Genomic DNA, 23,375 nt, shown 5'->3' with positions numbered 1-23,375 from the left:
ATGGTATCTACATAATATCTTTTTAAAACTTACTAGCCTTTCTATGTATTCACATACCATTTATTGCTCTAGGCCTGAGTTAATTGGCCTGAGAAAACTACTGGGCTTCAACAAACAACAGTCCTATGCCAGGAATATAGTGATCATTACAGTATGATACTTTTTCCAATCCCTACACCCACTAAATTGTATATATTAATTTGGGTAAATGACTCAATTTTTATTATCTCAATGATCTCAATCAACTAGGCAAGCTGATTAGACAATATGGGTTTTGTGTAACGGGCTATTGCTATTTTATCTGCCTAACATCCAGTCCCTCCCTTTTAGGAGACTTTAATTTTCCCTTGGGAAATATCTAGGGGTTAGAATATAATTTGGTCTCGGCAATCAGGTTAAAAATTGACTGATTCAAAGATGAGCAAGAGCCAAGCCAAGCCAAGGACAGCTAGCCTTGAGATTGGCACAGATGTGTACTTTCCTTTGGGGCTGCTGAGATGGTTGGATGTAAACCTGGAGCTCCCAGTTAGAACATCAGCTTGAGAATACATTTAATCAAAAAGAAAGCAAGAGCCTAGGAGAAAAGAAAAACAGATTTTTGGAGTTGTGTGAACAGCTGGATGTAACAGTAGGAGCTTTAAAGTTACATGAGACTTTTTTTTTAAATCCCTTTTTCACCTGCTTTAGCTTTTTGTCATTTCCAATTAAGTGATAACTAGTAAAATTTACTAGATAATCTTCAAATTATTCACAACTCCCAAATCCCATGAGGCTAAGATTTTTGTGTTTTTTTTTTGTTTGTTTTTTTTCCAGCTGTGTCCATGGTATTTGGAAGTTCCTAGGGCAGGGATGGAACCTGCACCACAGCTATAACCAGAGCCATAGAAGTGACAATGCTGGATCCTTAACCCACTGAGCCATGAGAGAACTCCAAGTGTGTTTTTAAAAAAGGGTTTGGAAGAAAATGCATCTATTGTTGACAGAAATACCTATACTAAGAATGTTTAAAAGATTGATCAGTGTGTTCTAGTGAAAGAAAAATGGACCATGTTGTTGAATGATTGAATATAATCCTGACAGCCACTTTACTTATATGTCCAACCACTTAAGTTCTCTAAGACACTATACGAAAACACTAGAAGCAGACTGACAGATAACCTTTCACCTCTTATAACATCCTTGATTTTAAGCACTGTAAGAAAAGTGTCACTCTTAGTTAATCTGACTACAAAGAAAGTAGTTGTCCTTCATTAATTTATTCCTCCATTAAACATTGTGTCTACTGTTTACCAGACACTGTACTTGGAACTGAGAAGAAAGGGAGGAATACGCCTCTGCTCCTGCCTTTAAGGTGTTCACAGTATAGCAGGAGAGGAAAGCACCTAAACAACCAGATAATTATCCTATGTCTTAAGTGAAAAAAAAATCCAAGTATATATGAGGCACAAAAATTGCCTGGTGAGAGAATGACTACTTAGGAAAAGGAAAGACTTTACAAAGTAATGGTGTCTAAAACAAAATTTCAAAAATAAAAGGAAATCAGCCAAATCAAGAGGAAGAGGGTAGTGTTAGACTGAGGAAACAGGTTATTCAAGGGTTTTATAAGCAGTTCAGTATTGATGGGGAACAAAATAGGATGGAATGGCCAGAAATAAAATGAATGCCAAGCATGTTATAAAGGGTTCTATATGCTATGCTATGCTATGCTAAGCAGGATGGAATTTAACCTTGTAAGCAGTCACTGTAAGGATTTTAAAAGGGAAGAAAAAGGATCAGATTTGCAATGTGCTAATTTTTAAATTAAAGTTCAAATAAGCATTTAGTATTCCAAAATTGAGGAACATACATGCTACCTTTATGATGCTAGAGAAACAAATTCATTTAATTATGTAATTACACTTTTTAAACAGTATGCGTCTGGCATATTATCTAACAAATTAGTATTTGATAAATGTTCTCTTTTTCTTTTAAGATCGCACCTGCAGCATATGGACGTGCCCAGGCTAGGGGTCCAATGCATCCTCACGGACACTTACATTGGGTTTTAACCCGCTGAGCCACAACAGGAACTCTGTATTTGATGGATGTTTGATGAATGAACTGTGGTAGCCAGATTGTATATGAATGGCCATGGTGTTTAGCAACAAAGATTTCAAAATGTAATGGTAAAAAGTGCAAAAGCTTTTTAAGCTTCCTTTCAAGTCTTGGGGGAAATAACCTCTTTCCTCAAAAGCAGACCACCTTTCTCTCAATTGCTTCTTTTCCCTTCCATACGTTATTAAGTTATTGGTAACTTAATTAAAGCCTTCTTTTCCCTCCCAACTCCTCTCTAAGAAGATGACGCTCATATGAGACTCCCAGCCAATCATTACTCTAATCCAGAGTCATTGCAGACATTGTCCAAGACTAAGTTTATTTTCTTCTCCAACATTATAAACTCTACTTCAGCTTCAAAACCTCAGAAATCCTGTAATATCTGAACGTTGCTACTTTATAATGCTCACTTCCACCACTCCAGACCACAGAAATCCAATGAAAGCCTACACCACCACAGGTCCACTTGCTCTACTCAGTCCTACAAATTTCATAAAGTCAAGGAGTACAGGATTTGGTATTACTTAAATTCAAATATATTTAATGTGTTTAGTTATTCTACTGGACTAAGCCATTTGTTTACTTTTTCCGCCTTATTACAGAGCTAAATGTCTGCACACTGTCAACAAAGCCTGTCGCAACCTGGTAAGCGTACGTGTTACATCAGTACTGCAGACCCAAGGCAATAAATCCCGCTAGCACTCTCTGTTCTTAAGCCCCTTCCTCTATTCCTGTAGACCTTGTAGTGTCAGGGAATAATGATGGATGGGCAATAGGGAGGGGGAATGCTGGAGCCCAGAGGCGGGGGCCTCACTTCCGATTGCCACGCTACACCAAGAAATCCAAAAGGCCCTCCAGCTCTTCTACAACCAATAAGAAAAGGTAAATCTAACTCAGAGGCTCCTTGGGTAGTCCCAGAGGGAAAAGACACAAAAAAATACTGCTCTGAAGAAGCACTCCCTTGGTTGCTCGGAACTCACCTGTCAGGAGCGGCGCGGACGGCGCCATCTTGTCCCGGGAAGAGAAACTCTTACGCCTGGGTCAGAGTTCACGAGGGCCGAACCCGGCCCCAACACGTCTCCTCCGGCGTGCAGACTACGAACTGGTGTTTCCGGGGCCACCGGCCTCGGGGCTAACTCGCTTCCGGTTGGAGAGCTTGAACGGGCACTGGCGGCTCTGGGGCTACCCTCTACGGAGCGTGAGGGGGCGGGGCTAGAGCCGGTGCGTCGGTCTTCACCCCTCCCTCTCCGTCTTCCTCGGCAGGCGGAGCCCGCCCAGTGCTGACGTTGGCAGCCGAACCCGAAGTAGTTCGAGCCGACGGGCTGCGCTGTCCGGTTGTTGCGTTGCATTTCCTTCCTCTCTCGCTCCACGCTCCAGCAGCGGCCAGAGCAGCGGCGCGAGAATATCCCGGCGGCCTGCTCTCCTCCTTCGGCGCGCCCTCCTCGCTCGGCCAGCGTCGTCAGTCAGTCGTCAGTCAGTCGGTGGCCCGCGCCCGGCTAGCGCTCAGGCCCAGCGGCCAGAGCTAGCGCCCAGCCTGAGAGCCAACTCGCTCCGGCGGCGCGGGCACCGGGAGTGGAGTGTGGGTCTCGGGGGCCCTAGGGCAGGCGAGCGAGCGAGGCCGAGGGGTGACCGGGGCAGGTCGTGGCGCCGCGAAGATGGTCGCCAAGCAGCGGATCCGTATGGCTAACGAGAAGCACAGCAAGAACATCACCCAGCGCGGCAACGTCGCCAAGACCTCGGTAAGGGAAGAGCGGGCGCCCCTCTCTGTTCCGCCAAGGCCCGGGGCTCCAGGGCCGCGTCGAGCTCTCCTCCCAGACCCGGCCGACTCAGGGGCTGGAGGCCACGAGTTGGACGCTAAGTTGGGAACTCTGGGAGGTGGGTGCCGGAGCTGGGCGGCTCGGGATCGCAGGGAGACCTGTCGGGTGCGGGGACCCAGCGACCTGGCTCGGGGTGCAGGCGGTGGGATACCAGGGTCAGAGTGGGTTTTTTTGCATTGGAAACCGTGGATTTGCCTTTTTGCAGAGAAATGCTCCCGAAGAGAAGGCGTCTGTAGGACCCTGGTTATTGGCTCTCTTCATTTTTGTTGTTTGTGGTTCCGGTAAGTGTTTTGTAGCCACCATCGGGTAGGGTGTTGGATGACGGGTTCGAGATGACGTGGTGACCCATCAGTGGTGAATCCTGCCGCGGAGTCTCAACCCACCTGCTGGGAGCCCCGCATAATTCTGTTTCATCTGAATCGAATTACTTGTCCCACATATGCACAGAGGGTGGTGCTCTAGAAACTTCTCCCCGCTTGATTTGCGTTCACAGAAGAGTAGAAAAGGAGGTCAGGTCCTTAGTAACGATCTAGTTGAAAGAAATGTAGACCAAAACAAGAAACAAAAACACCTCCCAGAATAAGAATTTAGAATGTTTTGCAACCTTTGTTGCAAAAGAGAAACTTAGGAACTTCATGTACATGTGGATGTTCGAACTTAATTTAACGTATTCCGTAAATCTAAGGTCTGTATGTCAAAATTGGTTACGTCTTATAAAAAAGTAAATCTGATGCAAAGAATTGATTCACTATAGAAGAAATGTAGCTGATTGACAATTTAATGTGTGAAACAAATGTTTTTAGTTTAAAAAAACGTTTGACATATGGTAGGAAAAATTAGTTATGAGCGCAGCCTTCTGTAGAAGTAGACTCTTGCCTTTGCAAATGGATTATAGAATGTCTTTCCTCCATTTATTTTATTTTAGTATGCAAGCTGTTAATACGGAAGTAATGTTTCTGTTTTCCACATTCTGACATTTTAAAGTTACTGAGATTTGTTTTAAACATTTCACTTTTCCTGTCTGCTAAACGTACCAATTGGAAGCTTTCCTGATAAATGGCCAAGAGCCAAGCAATTTACATAACCTAAAGATTACTGAATTTCAGTATTGTGAGAATGAGGAAGTGTGTATGTATAACAGGCCAAGCACACCTAATATCTAGGGTAAAACCAAAATAAGTCTATGTTAGAAAAAACCTGTTTGCTTTGGTGCTTTAATTGCTCTTTAAAAATCACTGCTTATTTGCTAACTCTTTTAGACATTTAGGATAAAATTCAGGGAAGCTGAGACTTAAAATAATTGTTTTATTAAGGTAGGCCTCTCTTCCCACTGCTATGAAGTTACATAGCATTTGCAAGTAATTATAAGAGTTTTCTTGGATTCTTGAACTTAATATTTGTCAATTACCAGGCCTATTTTATTCAAAGCATATTTTAATACTTGCTCTTTCTCTTTACAGCAATTTTCCAGATTATTCAAAGTATCAGGATGGGCATGTGAAGTGACTGACCTTAAGATGTTTCCATTCTCCTGTGAATTTTAACTTGAACTCATTCCTGATGTTTGATACCCTGGTTAAAAACAATTCAGTAAAGCATCCTGCCTCAGAATGACTTTTCATATCATCCTTCATGTGTCATTCCAAGGTTTCTTCACAAGTCATTCCAAGTTTTCTAGTCCATACCACAGTGCCTTGCAAAAGCACCACATGAATAAAGCAATAAAATTTGATTAAGCTACAGTAGTGGACCCTACTTATTCAGTCAGTAAAGAGTAAATTTTTTTTAATGTGGTTATTAGAACAGTATATAGATAATTAGGTTAAATATGTGTAGACAGGGTCTAGATTTTGTTAGCCCTAATGTGTAAATGCAATTAGCATAATTTAAAATTTGGAATCCTATGGTTTTTATATAGCTAGGCACTTTATTACTATCTCTTGAAAGCACACTCCCTTATAGGGCCATGTAACTGTCCTGTAACAAGGTGCTTATAAATGGAACAACCACAGTTAGCCTAGTTTTCCCACAATTTTTAGCACCTAAAATTTTTAAAAAGCTTCTAAATGCCTCATATAAAGGGAGATGCTTAGATCCACAATGTCTAATTTAACAGTATTATTTCTATTACACTACCTTGGATTTTGCATGAGTGAATATACTAACCTAAGATGCCGTAAGAAGACAACTTGGTTGAGCATTTTGTTCACTTTCCTTAAAAATAACCATTGTGGAATAAAGTCAGGGAAGCTTTGTCTATATCTCCATCGATTTTACCAGGATTACTTTAATATATCAAAGGGGTCTATTATGCTGGACGTTTTTGGGAGAAAATACTACTAAAAATCAATGCCTCATCAGGACATACTGTTGAGTCGAGTGTGCCATAACACATCTTAGCATGTTAATAGCACTTTTAATACCAAAAAAGGCACATCAACTGAAACGTTACACTTAGTTTGGAAATGATTTTTCTTGATTTATGATTAAAATTGTTAGGGTACTGGATACATCAGCTTAAAGTGTCATGTGAAATTAAATGGATTTCCTGATAAGGATCAGTCTTTTGTCTTCCCTTTGTTGTATGATTTTATAGGTTATGATTGATCAAACTTTCTTTTTATTAATGGTAAGGGTTAGTGATAAGGCAGGCTCTGGGTTTTCTGATACTGTTGAAAATTGCTGGTATTGGCTATTTAAATGCTTAGCCATAACTTCATAAAAAAGCCTGAGAAGTGTCTATGTGTTAATGAATTGGAAAGAAGCCCGCTTGTTTGCTTTGTTAATTGCCTCAGGATATCTCTAAAATAAGCTGTTTTAAGAGAAACAGAAGGGAAATCTACTACCTAGTTTATACACAGTGTAAACCTCAGATCTTCTGACACCCCTTAAGTATATGGGAGAATGAGGGAGAGGAGTGGTTAAAAATGTTTGGGAACTTGACTACTCTGGAATAAGAAAGGAATCAGCTGACCTTGGGCCAGCAGGTTTTTATTGTCTGCATTGTTACCTGCCTTTCTCACCCAGGAAGTCAACCAAGTACTTATTTCCCCTTTGAAACAAGTGTCTTGATTACCTAATTCTGTTTTAACTTTAAAAATGAAAGTTATTGTTCTAAATTCATAGCAGGTGCCTTATTCTTTGTTTTGAGTCAAACCATTCCATATCAGACAGAATTTCCCGTGGTTTACTATAGACAATTGGCTTTAGGATGCTGAGGTGTTTTTTTGTTGTTGGTTTTTGTTTTGTTTTTTTTTTAACGTACAATGTCTATTCATTTGGCTGGTAAATTGGTATAGTGGACAATCATTTTACATATGTAAAGTTGCATTCCCTTTGTATTTCGTATGTAATTACCAATTGAGTGCATTTTATATTAAGGATTATGCATGTTTGGGTTAATGAAAGCTATATCTTACTTGATTTATTCTTTAAAAATAAAGTTCCCTGAATATTTGATGCCTTCTAAAAGGAAATGATTTTATAGAGTTCTTATCTGAGTATACTTTTTATAGTTAATAGAAAATGATTTTAAAGAACGCTTGATGTGTTATACTTGAGTTAAAAGAAGTATCCAGAGGCACAGATTAAGTTTTATAACTAGGAATAGGTGACAAGAAAAATATATAAAAGCACAATAAATTAAATACTTTCCCACCTGGGATTTACCCTCACCTCATTGAGTCTGGTTCAAGGAAAAAGCACAGGTTTTTTTGTTTTGTTTTTTTGATCTCCCTTTCTGGGTTGAATTTTATATATCATCTAATGTTGAGCACAATGTGAGAATAAGTACTTTATTGGGGTTATCCACATTATCCAGTTACTCTGTAATTTAGCTATAATGTTTCAAGAAGTTGTCAATGATTTCATTGTACCTGTTGGGTTGTATATAATGTTGCTCAGAATAATTGAGTGGGCTTCCAAAATAGGTAAAGATTTTCATTGTAACAGAATGCATTGTAATAGGTTTTGATTTACATTAAAGAAATGTATATACTTAACTGCAAGGCCATGGCTCTTCTCACTGAGGTTCCTGAGTAGGCTATCATGTGGTACCAGATTATGTTCTTGGGTAGTTCAGCAACAAAATTCAATTATGCTTTAGCATCTGTAAAATTTAGGTCATCGTCAGATTTTCCATTTAGAAAATGTTCTGTAGTTTGATGTACCTTTACCTACCTTTTTAGTTTTTGTTTTTTTTTAATTGTTGTTTAAAAAACATGAATCACAGCCTTAAGAGGTAGGAGTTAGGTTCAATAACAAATTCTATATCACTCCCTCAGAGAAACCTTTCCTATCTAAACACAATTCCACTTTCTGTTTGTACTGCTTTTTCTTAAAGTTGAGTTAGGACAAAAATGTCCAAATTTGGAAAGAGTGCTAATGAGCAATAAAAGGCTAGAAAATGAGCTGAAGGGGAAAATTCAACTGTCTGGACTTAGATAATTCAAAGTAAATTCATATATATCACAGAATCATAAACATGTGACAAGGGAAATTTAGTCCAACTGCCTGGATTTACAGATAAGCAAAAATTTCATTTATTCAGTAACTATTGAGAAACTTATGTTCCAGCTCTGAAGATAGAGCTGTGAATACAGAGTCCCAGTACTCAGGTATCTTTCTGTCCAGTAGTGAGGAAAAAGACAATAAAATGAAAATGGCCATAGTTCTGATAAATATTTCAAAAGATAAGTAAAACCAGGTAAAAGTTGTCTGCTCTTAGAAAGCTACTTGAGGTAGAGCAGAAACTAAAACCAAGTTTTCCTGACTATACCATCTGGATACCATAGGAACAATTGCAAAACATCCACACAGAACGCTTCTGTTTTTATGAGTTCTTTGCTTCTGTATTTTCATTTTTTATTGTTTATATTTTTTTATTTTTTAGGGCTCAGCATATGGAAGATCCCAGGTTAGGAGTCAAATCAGAGCTGCAGCTGCCAGCCTACATACACCACAGCCACACAGGATCCAGCTGTATCTGCCACCTATGCCACACAGCAGGCATAGGATTGTTAACCCACTAAGCTGGGCCAGGGATCGAATCTGCATGCTTATGGGTACTACTTGGATCCGGATTCTGCTGAGCAACAAGGGGAACTTCTGCTTCTGTTTTTAGAAAAGCTAATCTTGGGAGTTCCCGTCCTGGCTCAGTGGTTAATGAATCTGACTAGGAACCATGAGGTTGCGGGTTCGATTTCTGGCCTTGCTCAGTGGGTTAAGGATCCGGCGTTGCCATGAGCTGTGGTGTGGGTTTCAGATGCGGCTTGGATCCTGCATTGCTGTGGCTCTGGGGTAGGCTGGAAGCTACATCTCCAATTACACCCCTTGCCTAGGAACCTACATACACCGAGGGAGCGGCCCTAGAAAAGGCAAAAAGACAAAAACAAAAAAAACTAGTTTTTTTTTTTTCATAATGCCAAGTTGAAGAAAGACAAAGATGTCCTTTTATGGATATAATTCCTTTTGAAGAATTTGACAAATTTACTATTGGTATTTCCTATACAGCACAAAATTAACAGATCAAATCAGTAATGCTATTCACTGTAATATTTGAATACGTTTTTTTAAAAGTATTTTGGGGAGTTCTCTGGTGGCTCATAAGGTTAAGGATCTGGCATTGTCACTGCTGTGGCTGTGGTTACTGCTGTGGTGCAGGTTTGATTCCTGGCTCAGAAACTTCTGCATGCTGTGGGTATTGCCAAAAAAATTAAAAATTTTGCTAAATTTTATTTCGTTTACATTTTTTAAATCTGTGATGTTGACAAATACTTTTTATTTGATAGTCTGGTAGTCATGTGCCTTCCACAGATACAAAGATTTGGAGAATAACGCATGTGTGACTTCTTTTCCAGTGTGCAAATATCTACTTTGTGTTGCAGACAAAACAAATCTGCAGTTTTTTTTTTTTGTTTTTTTTTTTGCCACACCCATGGCATATGCAAGTTCCTGGGCCAGGTATCGAATCCAAGGTGCATCTGTGACCTACACCACAGCTGCAGCAATACTGGATCCTTAACCCATTGTGCTGGGCTAGGGATCAAAACAGCAGTGTCATGGAAATACGCAGGTCATTAACCCACTGCAGTACAGTGAGAACTCTCAAATCTGCAAATTTAAATAATTAAGCTATGATTTCAATATCATTAAATGGGTTAGTAACAGGTTTTTCTTCTTTTCACACTGCTATGGATAAAGTCAAACAGGAGAATAAGAATAATTGATTTTGGAGTTAGAAGTAACTTTAGAAATGATCTTAATTAGACCCTTTACATTTGAGGAAATTATGGCCTGGAGAAGTTATCGTTCCCATCATCAATGAAGCAGGAGTAGAGCAAGGATTAGAAAATTGATCTTGGGGGGGTTCCCATTGTGGTTCAGCAGGTTAAGAACCTGACAAGTATCCATGAGGAAGTGGGTTTGATCCTTGGTCCCACTCAGTGGGTTGAGAATCTGGCGTGGCCATGAGGTGTTGTGCATGTTGAGGATGTAGTTCAGATTTGGTGTTGCTTGTGGCTGTCATGTAGGCCGCCAGCTTCAGCCTGGATTCCATCTCTAGCCGGGGAACTTCCATATGCTGCAGGTGTGGCCCTACAAACAAAAAAGAAAAAGAAAAAAAGAAAATTGTCTTGGGTTGACCAAACTGGCTCCTTAGTATCTTGAGTGCTAAGTAATTATAATTCTTTAGGAATGTCTCCTTTTACTTTAGGAGATTATGTATTAATCTCGTGAACCCCCTTGAGTGTTTGATACAGGTAAAATCAGGATTAAATAAACTTCTGTGACTTTCTACTGCCATTGGGATGAAATAACTCTTCAGCTCCCAACTCCCAATATGGCCCAAACTATCTTTTCACTCTTTTCCCCTACATTTTTCTTAGAACTGTTTTAAATCAAAGACTCTCCTTTTTTTTCAGATACCTTGCGCTTTTTAAAAAAAAAAAAAAACCACTTATCTCCCTTATATGTATAATTCACAGTAGGATTACTATACCACAATTCTATCATATTCAGCATTTTAGACATAGTAACTAATTCTTTTATGTAGAAAAATAACAAACAGGAGTTCCCATCATGGCTCAGTGGTTAACGAATCCGACTAGGAACCATGAGGTTGCGGGTTTGATCCCTGGCCTCGCTCAGTGGGTTGAGGATCTGGCTGTGCCGTGAGCTGTGGTGTAGGTCACAGGTGGGGCTCGGATCCTGCATTGCTGTGGCTCTGGTGTAGGCCGGTGGCTACAGCTCCGATTAGACCCCTAGCCTAGGAACCTCCATGTGCTGCAGGCCCCCAAAAAGGCAAAAAGACAAAAAAGTAAAAAAGAAAAAGAAAAGAAAAGAAAGAAGAAAAATAACAAACAGAATTGACCCTAAAATACGGATATAAAATGGCCATTTGCTTACACACTCTGACTTGAAGGAGTTTATAAAAGCAAAAACGCTAAAAAGTATTCTTTTTTTTGGCTATTTAATATGTCCTCTTTTGGAGAAGATTTGTTTAGATCCTTTGCCCATTTTTTTGTTTGTTTGTTTGTTTATTTTTCGTCTTTTTGCTATTTCTTGGGCCGCCCCCGCGGCATATGGATTTTCCCAGGCTAGGGGTCCAATCGGAGCTGCAGCCACCGGCCTACGCCAGAGCCACAGCAACGCGGAAGCCAAGCCGCGTCTGCAACCTACACCACAGCTCACGGCAACGCCGGATCCTAACCCACTGAGCGAGGCCAGGGATCAAACCCGCAACCTCATGGTTCCTAGTCAGATTTGTTAACCACTGCGCCATGAGGGGAACTCCAAAAGTATTCTTTAACTCTATTTATTTATTTATTTACTTGGCCTTGCTCACAGTGTGCAAAATTTCCCAGGCCAAGGACGAACCCAAGCCACAGCAGTGACAATGCTGGATCCTTAATCTGTTAGGCCACCAGGGAATTCCTAACTCTTGATTTTTAGCTCAAAACTATCATTTTGAGTACTGTTTTCTCCCTGGGGTTCTGTTAAAATCATATACACATGAAAGGCTTATGATATTATCCAAGTTCAGTGTACATGAACATTATTGCATTACTTTTATTTTGACTCATGGAACTGGATAGCATTAATTTTTTTTCCTCTAGAAGGAAGAAAGAACTTCAAGAGAAAACATCCCCATACTCAAGCATACGCCAGAGATACTGTGGGCTTGGTTCCAAACCACTGCAACAAAATAAATATCACAATAAAGTGAATCACAGGAATTTTTTAATTTCCCAGTGCATATAAAAGTTATGTTTAAGAGTTCCCTGGTGGCTCAGTGGGTTAAGGACTGGTGTTGTCACTAATGTGGCTCAGGTCACTACTGTGATCCCTGGCCCAGGAACTTCCACATGCTGTGGTTGTGGCTAAAAAAGAAAAAAGTTATGTTTACCCTAAAGTGTAACCTCTTAAGTGTGCAATAGCAGTATGCCTAAAAAAATGAATATACCTTAATATAAAAATACTTTATTGCTAAAAAATGCTAACCATCATTTGAAAAAGGTAGGGTTGCCACAAACCCTTGATTTGTGTTTTTTTTTTTTAAGCAATATTTGCCTATGCATATGTCACTTTGCTGCACTTCCCATATACTACACTTTTTACAAATTAAAGTCTTCAGCTACCCTGTGTCAAATATAGGCACCATTTTTCCAACAGCATTTGCTCACTTTACTAGGTAGTTTTTTCTTCCAGTTTTATTAAGATATAATTAACATACAGCACCTATGTATAAGTTTAAATGTAGAACGTAATGATTTTACTTACATACATACATCATGAAATGTCTACCACACTAAGTTTAGTAAACATCCACCATCTCATACAGATACAAAATTAAAGCAATAGAAAAAACTTTTTCTTGTGATAAGATCTCAGGATTTACTCTCTTAACAACTTTCATATATTACAAGTAGCAGTGTTAATTATATTTGTCATGTTGCACATTGCACCCTTAGTACTTACTGACCACCTTCATCCAATTCCTCGCCACCTAACCCCAGCACTGCCTCACATCTGATCTCTTTTTTAATGAATGAGTTTTGTTTTTGAAGTATAACTGAGCTACAATATTATGTTAATTCCTGGTACCCAACATTGTGATTTAATATTGCTATACATTTCAAAATGATCTGTCACCATACAAAAACATTACATAATTTTTGATAGGGTACATTTCATCTCTGACTCATTTGTTTTGCAACTGGAATTTTGTATGTTTTAATGTCCCTCACCTATTTTTCTCCTCCCCTTACCCACCACCCCTCTGGCAACCACTGTGTTTGCTCTCTAGATAACCTTGTGCCTTAAGTGTTTTTCTCATTTTCCCTACATTACAATCCCAACAAGCCTTCAAAATCTAGCTTAAATTTCATCTCCTCTGTAAAGTTTTCCCTTGCTATGGAGTCAGAAACTCTCTTTTGTTTGATGGCTCTGGATCAGTTAGTACTTATTATGTTGTTGTGATTCTTAGTTTTTGTTTTTTTTTTTCTTAATGTGGAGGTTCCCAGGCTAGGGGTCAAATCGGAACTACAGCTGCTGGCCTATGCCACAGCCACAGAAACATGGGATCCCAGCTATGTATGTGACCTACACCACAGCTCACAGCAACACCAGATCCTTAACCCACTGTGCAAGACCAGGGATCAAACCAGTGTCCTCATGGATACTAGTCAGATTCATTTTCGCTGTGCCATGACAGGAACTCCCCGTGATTCTTAGTTTTATTTCTCAGTTTCTCAGCTAGTAGATGGAATCCTTAAGAACAAATGCTATCTTTTTCATTCTTTTCTCATTTACTCTCACCACCCCCAAGGCTAGTTGAAATTTTACACACATTAACTTTACACACTAGACATTTTAATTGAGTGACGAAGTGAAAGGGAGCCTTATCATATCAAAATCATCTCATCAGAATCATTTCAGTACCCTAGAAACAAACTCTCCCAAGATAGGCTTGATATTTGGAAACATATCAACAGCTGTATTTATCCTTCAATCACCTTTGAGAACCGTTCATAATAATGGTAATTGAGAAAAGCAAAAAGGGCCTCACAAAGAAAGCTGACACCTCACCACACCAGTCTGCCCAGTTATAAGGAAATAGTCAAACCACCACGCCTGTCGTTTGGAACAGGTGCCTGCTGGCTGTCAGCTGCCCTCTGTCCCTGGCTTCATCCTAGGGCACAGGAAGGGGCAAGAAATGCCACACTAGTGTGCCCTTCTCCACACCAGACTGGGGACCCAGAGTGGCTCTTGCCCCCCAAACCAGATCCAATTCCTGGGAGGATTGGCTTCTTGTCACATAGGAATTCCCTACAGCAAGCCCCCACTACTTTGTTTAGCATTTAGGATGTGGTGTGTTTACAAAACCAGATACCATACTTTCAGGCAGGTCTCCTGAGAAACACTCAGCTTCTCTCACACAGGAGCGCTGGGGGACCAGGGTGAACCACCAACGTGCTGCAAGTTTGTTTTCTGTTTGAAGCATTGGGCATCAATTAATAAATAACTGTAGATTCCAGGTGCAAAAACCTGTCTGGATTGAGACAGACTATAATTTCTGACAAAGCCCAAATCACAAAGATAAATAAGTTCCCATTTTAGCTCGGCAGGTTAAGAATCTGACTAGTATCCTTGAGGATGTGGATTTAATCCCTGGCCTTGCTCAGTGGGTTAAGGATCTGGCATCACATGAGCTGTGGTGTAGGTTACAGATACTGCTTGGATTTGGTGTTGCTGTGGCTGTGGCGTAGGCCAGCTGCTGTAGCTCCGATTGGATCCCTAGCCTGGGAACTTCCATATGCTGCAGGTGCAGCCATAAAAATTAAAAAACAGGAGTTCCCGTCGTGGCTCAGTGGTTAAGGCTCCATATGCCATGATTCCGACTAGGAATCATGAGGTTGAGGGTTCAATCCCTGGCCTTGCTCAGGGGGTTAAGGATCCGGTGTTGCTGTGAGCTGTGGTGTAGGTCACAGACGTGACTCAGATCGCATGTTGCTGTGACTCTGGCGTAGGCGGGAGGCTACAGCTCCAATTATACCCCTAGCCTGGGAACCTCCATATGCCATGGGAGCGGCCCAAGAAATGGCAAAAAGACCAAAAAAAAAAAAGCAACAAAACAAAACAAAGAAACAAAAACACTGGGAGTACCCAGGCTGTTTCCACCTAACTCCAGCCTTGGTTACCTGGGCTCAGCCCACCTGTTAATTACAAACAGATTGCAAGAAGGAAGAATGAAAACTCAAAATCTTAAAGACATTTCATCTTTTTTTTTTTTGGTCTTTTTTGCCGTTTCTTTGGCCGCTCTCGCGGCACATGGAGGTTCCCAGGCTAGGGGTCGAATTGCAGCTGTAGCCACCGGCCTACACAAGAGCCGCAGCAACACAGGATCCGAGCCGCATCTGCAACCTACACCACAGCTCACGGCAATGCCGGATCCTTAACCCACTGAGCAAGGCCAGGGATCGAACCCACAACCTCATGGTTCCTAGTTGGATTCGTTAACCACTGAACCACGTCAGGAACTCCAAAGACATTTCATCTTGCTTGAGAACAGTATCAAGGTTTTTTCAAGGTGAGCTCTCTTTCTTTTACTAAAGGTTTTAGGTGAGAGTTTAATACTCACCCTGTGTCAATGTCTAACCTCATTACTCAGAGTATGGCCAGGGGACCAACAGTAACCTGGAATTCTGTTAGGAATGCAGGATCTCTGAATCATGATCGCATTTGCACAGAATCCCTAGGTAATTTGTATGCAAATTCAACTTTGAGAAGTGTTGAAGGGGGCTCTGGGTTCTAATTCTGTGGCCTTAAATCCTCTTAGGCTTTTTCATTTAAGGTCAAAGAAACACCTTCTGGCTTCACACACACACACACACACTCTCTCACACACACGTTACAAAACCTAATGATGGTAAAAGCACTTTGAAAAGTTAAAAAATGCCCTGTGTAAATAATATTCTCCTACCTCTGTGAACTGCAAAAAAAAAAAAAAAAAAAAAAAAAAAAAGAGGGATCCCTGATAGGGTGAGGGAACTTTCTCCTTGAAAACACAAAGGAAGGTAGCTTCCGTATTTGACTTGGCAGGTAGTCACCAGCATTTTTGGGATCACTTGCTGCTTATAATCTTGAACTACAATTTTTCCTTTCCAAACTTTGCCTTCTGAATGGCTTCTCAAAACTTGTAGGGCTGTAAAGAATTTGGATGTTTATACATTGTTTCCTTGTGTAGATGTATAAAGAATTTCTCTAGTCTAGAATGAGAACTTCTGGGCATGAGGTCTGTGCATCTTTAAATATATTAAGTATGGTGAAAACATTATCCAAAAAAGGATCTAACAAATTAAATTTACACCAGCAATGTGTAAGAGTCCCTATACCCTCAAGTACTAACTAAAATTTCATTTTATCCAGACATTAAATTTTGCCCTTCTAATAAGAAAATAAAGTTGTCTCAGTTTTGTTGTAATATGAATTTCTTGGAGTTCCCATTGTGGCTCAGTGGTAACAAATCTGACTTGTATCCGTGAGAATGAGGGTTTGAACCCTGGTCTCACTCAGGCATTGCCCTGAGATTTGTTGTAAGCTACTTCAGTGTAGGCTTGGATCATGAGTTGTCATAGTTGTGGTGCAGGCCTGAGCTATAGCTCTGATTCGACCTCTAGCCTGGGAACTTCCATATGTGGCAGGTTCAGCCCTAAAAATAAATAAATAAATAAAAAACAAAAAACAAAAAACAAAAAAATGCATTTCTCTGACTCCTAGCAAGATTGAGCAACTTTTCAAATGCTCGTTCTGAAGCCTGGGTTTCTATCTATTTTTTGTTGCTTGTATCTATGTGATCTCCTGGGCAATCTATTTAAGTCTCAGTTTTCTCAAGCATAAAATGAAATTAAATGAGCGAATGCATGTAAAGCGCATAGAAAAGAGACTAGCATAACAAGATGCTCCAGATTTACCTGAGATATTTCCTTCCCCAGATATGGAATTAAGCATTTTCTCAAAGAGCCTGGTTCTTTTTACCAGGATATGTTATTTAAAGACCACAACCTGAACGCTACGGGTGCTGAAAGCAACTGTGTTCTCATTGTTTTTGTGACAAAGATAGAAAATACATATTTTTAAAAGAAAATACAACATGAATTTATATTGATATTTCTTTTTTTTTTTTTTTTTTTGGTCTTTTCTAGGGCCACACCCATGACAAATGGAGGTTCCCAGGCTAGGGATCACAGCAACGCCAGACTCCAGTCATGTTTGCGATCTACACCATAGCTCATGGCAACACCGGATCCTTAACCCACTGAGCAAGGCCAGGGATCAAACCTGCAACCTCATGGTTCCTAGTCGGATTCGTTAACCGCTGAGCCACGACAGGAACTCCCTATATTGATATTTCTTTTTTTTGCCTTTTCTTGAGCCACTCCCACGGCATATGGAGGTTCCCAGGCTATGGGTCGAATTGGCCACTGGCCTACGCCAGAGCCACAGCAATGCAGAACCCAAGCCGCATCTGCGACCCACACCACAGCTCATGGCAATGCCAGATCCTTAACCCACTGAGCAAGGCCAGGGATCGAACCTGCAACCTCATGGTTCCTAGTCGGATTCGTGAGCCACTGAGCCACAACGGGAACTCCTATATTGATATTTCTAATGCAAATTTAAGGTTACAGAGTTCCTGTCATAGAACTCAGTGGCTCAGTGGGGAAACGAATCTGACTAGTTTCCATGAGGATGTGGTTTCAATCCCTGGCATCGCTCAGTGGGTTAAGGATACAGCATGTGGTGAGCTGTGGTGTAGCTCGCAGACGTGGCTCAGATCTGCCATTGCTTAAAAAAAAATTTAAGGTTACAAGTTTTTACTTATTTTCTGAATTTTGTATTTGTATCCTTCTTTACTTACTTTTTGCTTTTTGTTTGTTTTTGTTTTTTTAGTGCTGCTCTGAAACATATGGAAGTTCCCAGGCTAGGGGTTGAAATGGAACTGCAGCTGCCAGCTTATGCCACAGCCATAGCTATAGCAACTCAGGATCCAAGCTGCATCTGTGACCTATGCACAGCTCATGCAATGCTGGATATTAACCCACTGAGGGAGAGCCAGGGATCAAATGTGCATCTTCATGGATACTAGTCAGATTCATTTCCGCTGCACCACAATGGGAACTCCCTAGTTAATTTATCCTATTAAGTATAAAATAGTTTCAAAATACAGTAATGATTTTATTAACAATATTATTACTGAAAACAGTGTTTTAAACTTTTCTTTGTAACGCTTTTTGTCCTTAGGCAATATTTCATGAAGAATACAGAGTCAAATTACAGACTTTCTTTTTCTTCTTCTTCTTCTTTTTTTTTTTTTTTTTTTTTTTTTTTTTTTTTTTTTTTTTGTCTTTTTGTCTTTTTGCCTTTTCTAGGGCCGCTCCCATGGCATATGGAGGTTCCCAGGCTAGGAGTTTAATCACAGCTGTAGTTGCCGGCCTACACCAGGGCCACAGCAACGTGGGATCCGAGCCGCGTCTGCAACCTACACCACAGCTCACCACAACGCAGGATCCTTAACCCACTGAGCAAGGCCAGGGATTGAACCCACAGTCTTCTGGTTCCTAGTCGGAATTGTTAACTACCGTGCCACGATGGGAATTCCAAATTACTGACTTTCAAATCACTTGAAATTCCTCTCTGTGATTATGCCACTAATTTGTTACAAGGTTCATTTGTTCCATTTAATTTTGATTTTCAGGATTTATAATTCACCCATTTTACTAAATGAAAAATTAAGTGGTTTTTAGGATATTCAGAGTTGTGCAACCATCACTACAATCACAACATTTCAAGACGACAGAAAGAAACCTGGTGTCCTTCAGCAATTACCACTCAATTATTAACCCTCACTCACAGCCTAAAACAATCATTAATTTACTTTCTGTCTGTATATATTTGCCTGTTGTGAACATTTCATACAAGTGGAATAATTTAATTTGCGGTATTTTGTGACAGGCTTTATCCATGTTGAAGCATATATAAGCGCTCCATTCTTTTTATGGCTGAGCAGTATTCCATTATGTGGATAGACCACATTTTGTGAATCCACTCATCAATTAATGGAGATTTGGGTGTTTCTACCTTTGACTACTGTGAACAATACTGCAATGAACCTTCGCAAAAAAGTTTTTGTGTGGACATACGTTTCCGTTTCTCTTGAATCTGTAACCTAGGAGTAGAGCTGCTTGGTTAAAATTGTAACTCTTTAACTTTTTTGAGGACTGCCAGATTGTTTTCCAAAGTGGCTGCAACCACTTCACATTCTGACCAGCAATGTATAAGGGGTCCAATTTCTCTATGTCCTTGTCCACATTTGTTATTACTGTCTTTTTGATTCTAGCCATCCTAGTGGATGTGAAATGGCATCTTCACTGTGGTTTTAATTTGCATTTCCCTGATGGCGAATGATCTTCATGTGCTTATTGGCTGGGTGTATATCTTCTTTGCTGAAGTATCTATAGAGGTCCTGTGCTGATTTTTATTTTATTTTGGTAAGAGCATTTAAAATTTTGATGTATAATTGACATATGTTATATTAGTTTCAAGTGTGCAACATAATGATTCCATACTTGTGTATATATTGAAAAATTATCACCACAATAATTCTAGTTACCATCCATCACCATACATTGTTACAGATTTTTTTTTCTTGTGATAGAAACTTTTAAGATTTACTCTCTTAGCAACTTTCAAATATGCAATACAGTACTATTAGCTATAGTCGCCATGCCGTGCATTACTGCCCCATGACTAATTTATTTTATAACTGGAAATTTGTACTCCCTTCACCCATTCCACCCCCCCACCCCCTTCCTCTAGTAACCATCAATCAAAAAACACTTTATATAATCTTTTGCCCATTTAAAAAAATTATTTATTTCTTTTTAATTGTGAGAGATATTGATATAATTTTAAGTACAAGTCCTTTATCAGGTATATGATTTGCAAATATTTTCTCCCTGTCTGTGGACTGTCTTTTAACTTTCTTGATAGGGTCTTTTGAAGAACGACGTTTTACATTTAGATGAAGTCCAATTTATCTACTTCTTTTGTTGCTTGTAATTTTGGTATTCTAAGCATTCATCAAATCCAAGGTCATGAAGATTTGCCCTTATGTTCTCTTCTAAGAGTTTTATAGTTTTGGCTCTTACATTTAAATCTTTGTCAATTTTGAATTTATTTTTGTGTATGATATTAAGCAAGGGTCCAATTTTATTCCTTTGTTTGTGGCTATTGTTGTCCCAGCACCACTTATTATTATTATTATTATTTTTTCCCTTTTCTAGGGCTACACCCGAGGCATATGGACATTCTCAGGCTAGGGGTCCAAACAGAGCTATAGCTGCCAGCCTACGCCAGAGCCACAACAGGGGATCCGAGCCATGTCTGCAACCTACACCACTGCTCACAGCAATGCCAGATCCTTAACCCACTGAGCAAGGTCAGGGATCGAACCTGCAACCTCATGGTTCCTAGTCAGATTCATTAACCACCGCGCCACAATGGGAACTCTGCAGCACCACTTATTGAAAAGACTATTGTTTCCCTACTGAATTGTCTTGGCATCCTTGTTGAAAACTCTATTGACCATATACATACGTTATATCTGAGCTTTTAGTCCTAGTCCATTGATCTATATGACTAGCTTTATGCCAGCGCCAAAATGCTTTGATTACTCTTGCTATGTAGTAAGTTTTGAAATCAGAAATTTCGAATCACTTAACTTTGTTCTTTTTCAATATTATTTTGGCTATTCTGTGTCCCTTTAGTTTTTATATGAATTTTAGGATCTAATTGTTAATTTCTACAAAGAAGTAAGCTGGCATTCTAGTAGGGATGGTATTGAATCTGTATATTGGGAAGCATTGCCATTTTAACAATATTGAGTCTTCCAATCCATGAACATGAGATATCTCTTCATTTATTTGGTTTTCTTTCAACAATGTTTTATAGATTTTAAGGTATCCATTTTGCACTTTTGTTAAATTTATTCCTAAAGTAATTTATTCTTTTTGATTATTTTGTAAATGAAGTTTTCTTTTCTTTTCTTTCTTTCTTTTTTTTTTTTTTTGCTTTTTAGGGCTGCATATGGAAGTTCCCAGGCCTAGGAGTTGAATCAGAGTGCAGCTGCTGGCCTACACCAGAGCTCACAGCAACACCAGATCCTTAACCCACTGAGTGAGGCCAGAGATAGAACCTGCATCTTCATGGATACAACCTGCATCTTCATGGATACTTGTCAGATTTGTTTAAGCTGAGCCATAATGAGAACTCCCTGAGGTTGTTTTTTTAATTTCATTTTTTTGTTTGCTCAGTGCTACTGTATAGAAATAAGATTTGTTTTCTATATTGACCTTGTGTTCTGCAAACTTACTGAGCTCATTTATTAGTTCTAATAGTTTTTTGATGAATTCCTTAGGATTTTCTATATTTGACAAGATTATGTTTTCTTTAAATCAAAAATGGTTTTGGGAGTCCCCATCGTGGCACAGTGGTTAACGCATCCAACTAGGAACCATGATGTTGCAGGTTCAATTTCCTGGCCTTGCTAAGTGGGTTAAGGATCTGGCATTGCCGTGAGCTGTGGTGTAGGTTGCAGATGCGGCTCGGATCCTGTGTTGCTGTGGCTCTGGTGTAGGCCGGCTTCTACAGCTCTGATTAGACCCCTAGCCTAGGAACTCCATATGCTGCAGGAGTGGCCCTAGGAAAAAAAAAAAAAAGGTTTTGGTTGTTTCCAATCTAAATGTGTTTTATTTCCTTTCCTTGTCTCATTACTCTGTCTAGAACCTTCATTACACCATTGATTACAAGTCACAATGGTGGACATCATTGTTTTGTTCCTGATCTTAGGAGAAAAGCATTCACCCTTTCACCATTAAGAATGTTGTTAGCTGTGGGTTTTTGGTAATGTTTTTGTTGAGGATTTCTGCATCTATATTCATAAGATATCTTGGTGGAATTTATTTTGCTTATTTTACTTTTTATTTATTTATTTATTTTTGGCTGCACCTGCAGCATGTGACAGTTCCCAGGCCAGGGACTGAACCCATGCTGCAGTAGCAACCCAAGCTATGGCAGTGACAATCCTGGATCCTTAAACCACTGTGCCACAAGGGAACTCCATGCTTTTTTTTTTTTTTTTTTTTTTTTTTTTGTCTTTTTCCCTTTTCTAGCGCTGCTCCCGCAGCATGTGGAAGCTCCCAGGCTAGGGGTCCAATCAGAGCTGTAGCTGCCAGCCTACGCCAGAGCCACAGCAACAGGGGATCCGAGCCACATCTGCAACCTACACCACAGCTCACAGCAACGCCAGATCCTTAACCTACTGAGCAAGGCCAGGGATCGAACCTGCAAGGTCATGGTTCCTAGTTGGATTCGTTAACCACTGCGCCACGACGGGAACTCCTCCATGCTTATTTTTAACTTCTTGCCTTCTATTGGGTTGATTGGGATTTGGGATTTCTGGCGTTTTTCAATAGGTAAAATCTATTTCAGCAGCATGTTTGTTTGTTTGTTTTGTTTTGTTTTTGCCACATCTGTGGTATGTGGAAGTTCCCAGGCCAGGATCCAGCCTGCACCATAGCAGTGACCCAAGCCACTATAGTGACAATGTTGCATCTTTAAACCCACTGCAACATTTTCTTTATTATAATCTTTACTTCTCTCTCTCTGTCTCTCACTCCCTGCCTAGCACTGCCCACCCACCGAAATTGGAGATCATCTTCTATTAAGTTTAGTTTCTTCATCTGCCAGGTTAGGGATAACTTGAGAAGGACTTACTTTGTAGAGGTTAATATGAAATTATTTTTATTTCCAGGAGTTCCCATAGTGGCTCAGTGGTTAATGAATCTGACTAGGAACCATGAGATTGCCGGTTCAATCCCTGGCCTTGCTCAGTGGGTTGGGGATCCAGCAATGCTGTGAGCTGTGGTGTAGGTTGCAGATGTGGCTTGGATCCCGAGTTGCAGTGGCTGTGGCATAGGCCGGGGGCTACAGCTCTGATTGGACCCCTAGCCTGGGAACCTCCATATGCTGTGGGTGCAGCCCTAGAAAAGACAAAAAAAAAAAAAAAAAAAAAAAATTTATTTCCAAATCAATAAAAATGTGTATTTTCATTTAAGTATACATAAAGGACATAACACTGTAGCTTACAATGTATAAAGCTTTTGGAAAAATTTATCTTAATCTTTCTTAGTGTAAAAATATTCTTTAAATACCATCAAAAGAGAGATGCTTTTGAATATCCCTATTATTAGGAAATAAACACAAAAATACTAAAGATAAAAGATCATGATGTATGTAACTTATCTGCAAATGATTCAGGAAAATAATTATAAAGACTTAGAAAAAGAGAGAATGATAAAACTGAATGATATAAAATATTCATATTTGGGATAACCAATATATGAC

General features: G+C 39.8%; 2 protein-coding genes across 5 annotated transcripts in view; one reads left to right on the top strand and one right to left on the bottom strand.

The window, feature by feature from the left end:
* EIF2A (eukaryotic translation initiation factor 2A) overlaps positions 1-3,119 on the bottom strand; it is a 42,605-nt gene extending 39,486 nt beyond the window's left edge. For all 4 annotated transcript variants that reach the window (XR_014824177.1, XR_014824176.1, XM_021069600.2 and 1 more), the window contains exon 1: positions 3,075-3,119. Coding sequence is in view for 1 of the 4 variants with exons in the window: in XM_021069600.2 (XP_020925259.1) it covers positions 3,075-3,102 (28 nt within the window). In the remaining 3 variants the exon portion in view is untranslated. The remainder of the gene's footprint in view (positions 1-3,074) is intronic.
* A 239-nt stretch (positions 3,120-3,358) lies between these two features.
* On the top strand, positions 3,359-7,916 carry SERP1 (stress associated endoplasmic reticulum protein 1). Its single transcript, NM_001243260.1, has 3 exons — positions 3,359-3,833; positions 4,117-4,192; positions 5,372-7,916. Exons 1-3 carry the CDS (start codon positions 3,750-3,752, stop codon positions 5,410-5,412), a joined length of 201 nt encoding a protein of 66 aa, NP_001230189.1. The 5' UTR covers positions 3,359-3,749; the 3' UTR covers positions 5,413-7,916.
* The last annotated feature ends 15,459 nt before the right edge of the window (positions 7,917-23,375 follow it).

Source organism: Sus scrofa, chromosome 13, assembly GCF_054392235.1.
Source record: "Sus scrofa isolate SSC_HxYL_T2T_F1_AM1 chromosome 13, Sscrofa_HxYL_maternal_Yorkshire_Landrace_v2.0, whole genome shotgun sequence".
NCBI lineage: Eukaryota > Metazoa > Chordata > Mammalia > Artiodactyla > Suidae > Sus > Sus scrofa.
The sequence above is the reverse complement of the archived record's forward strand: the minus strand, read 5'-3'. Positions and strand labels throughout refer to the sequence as shown.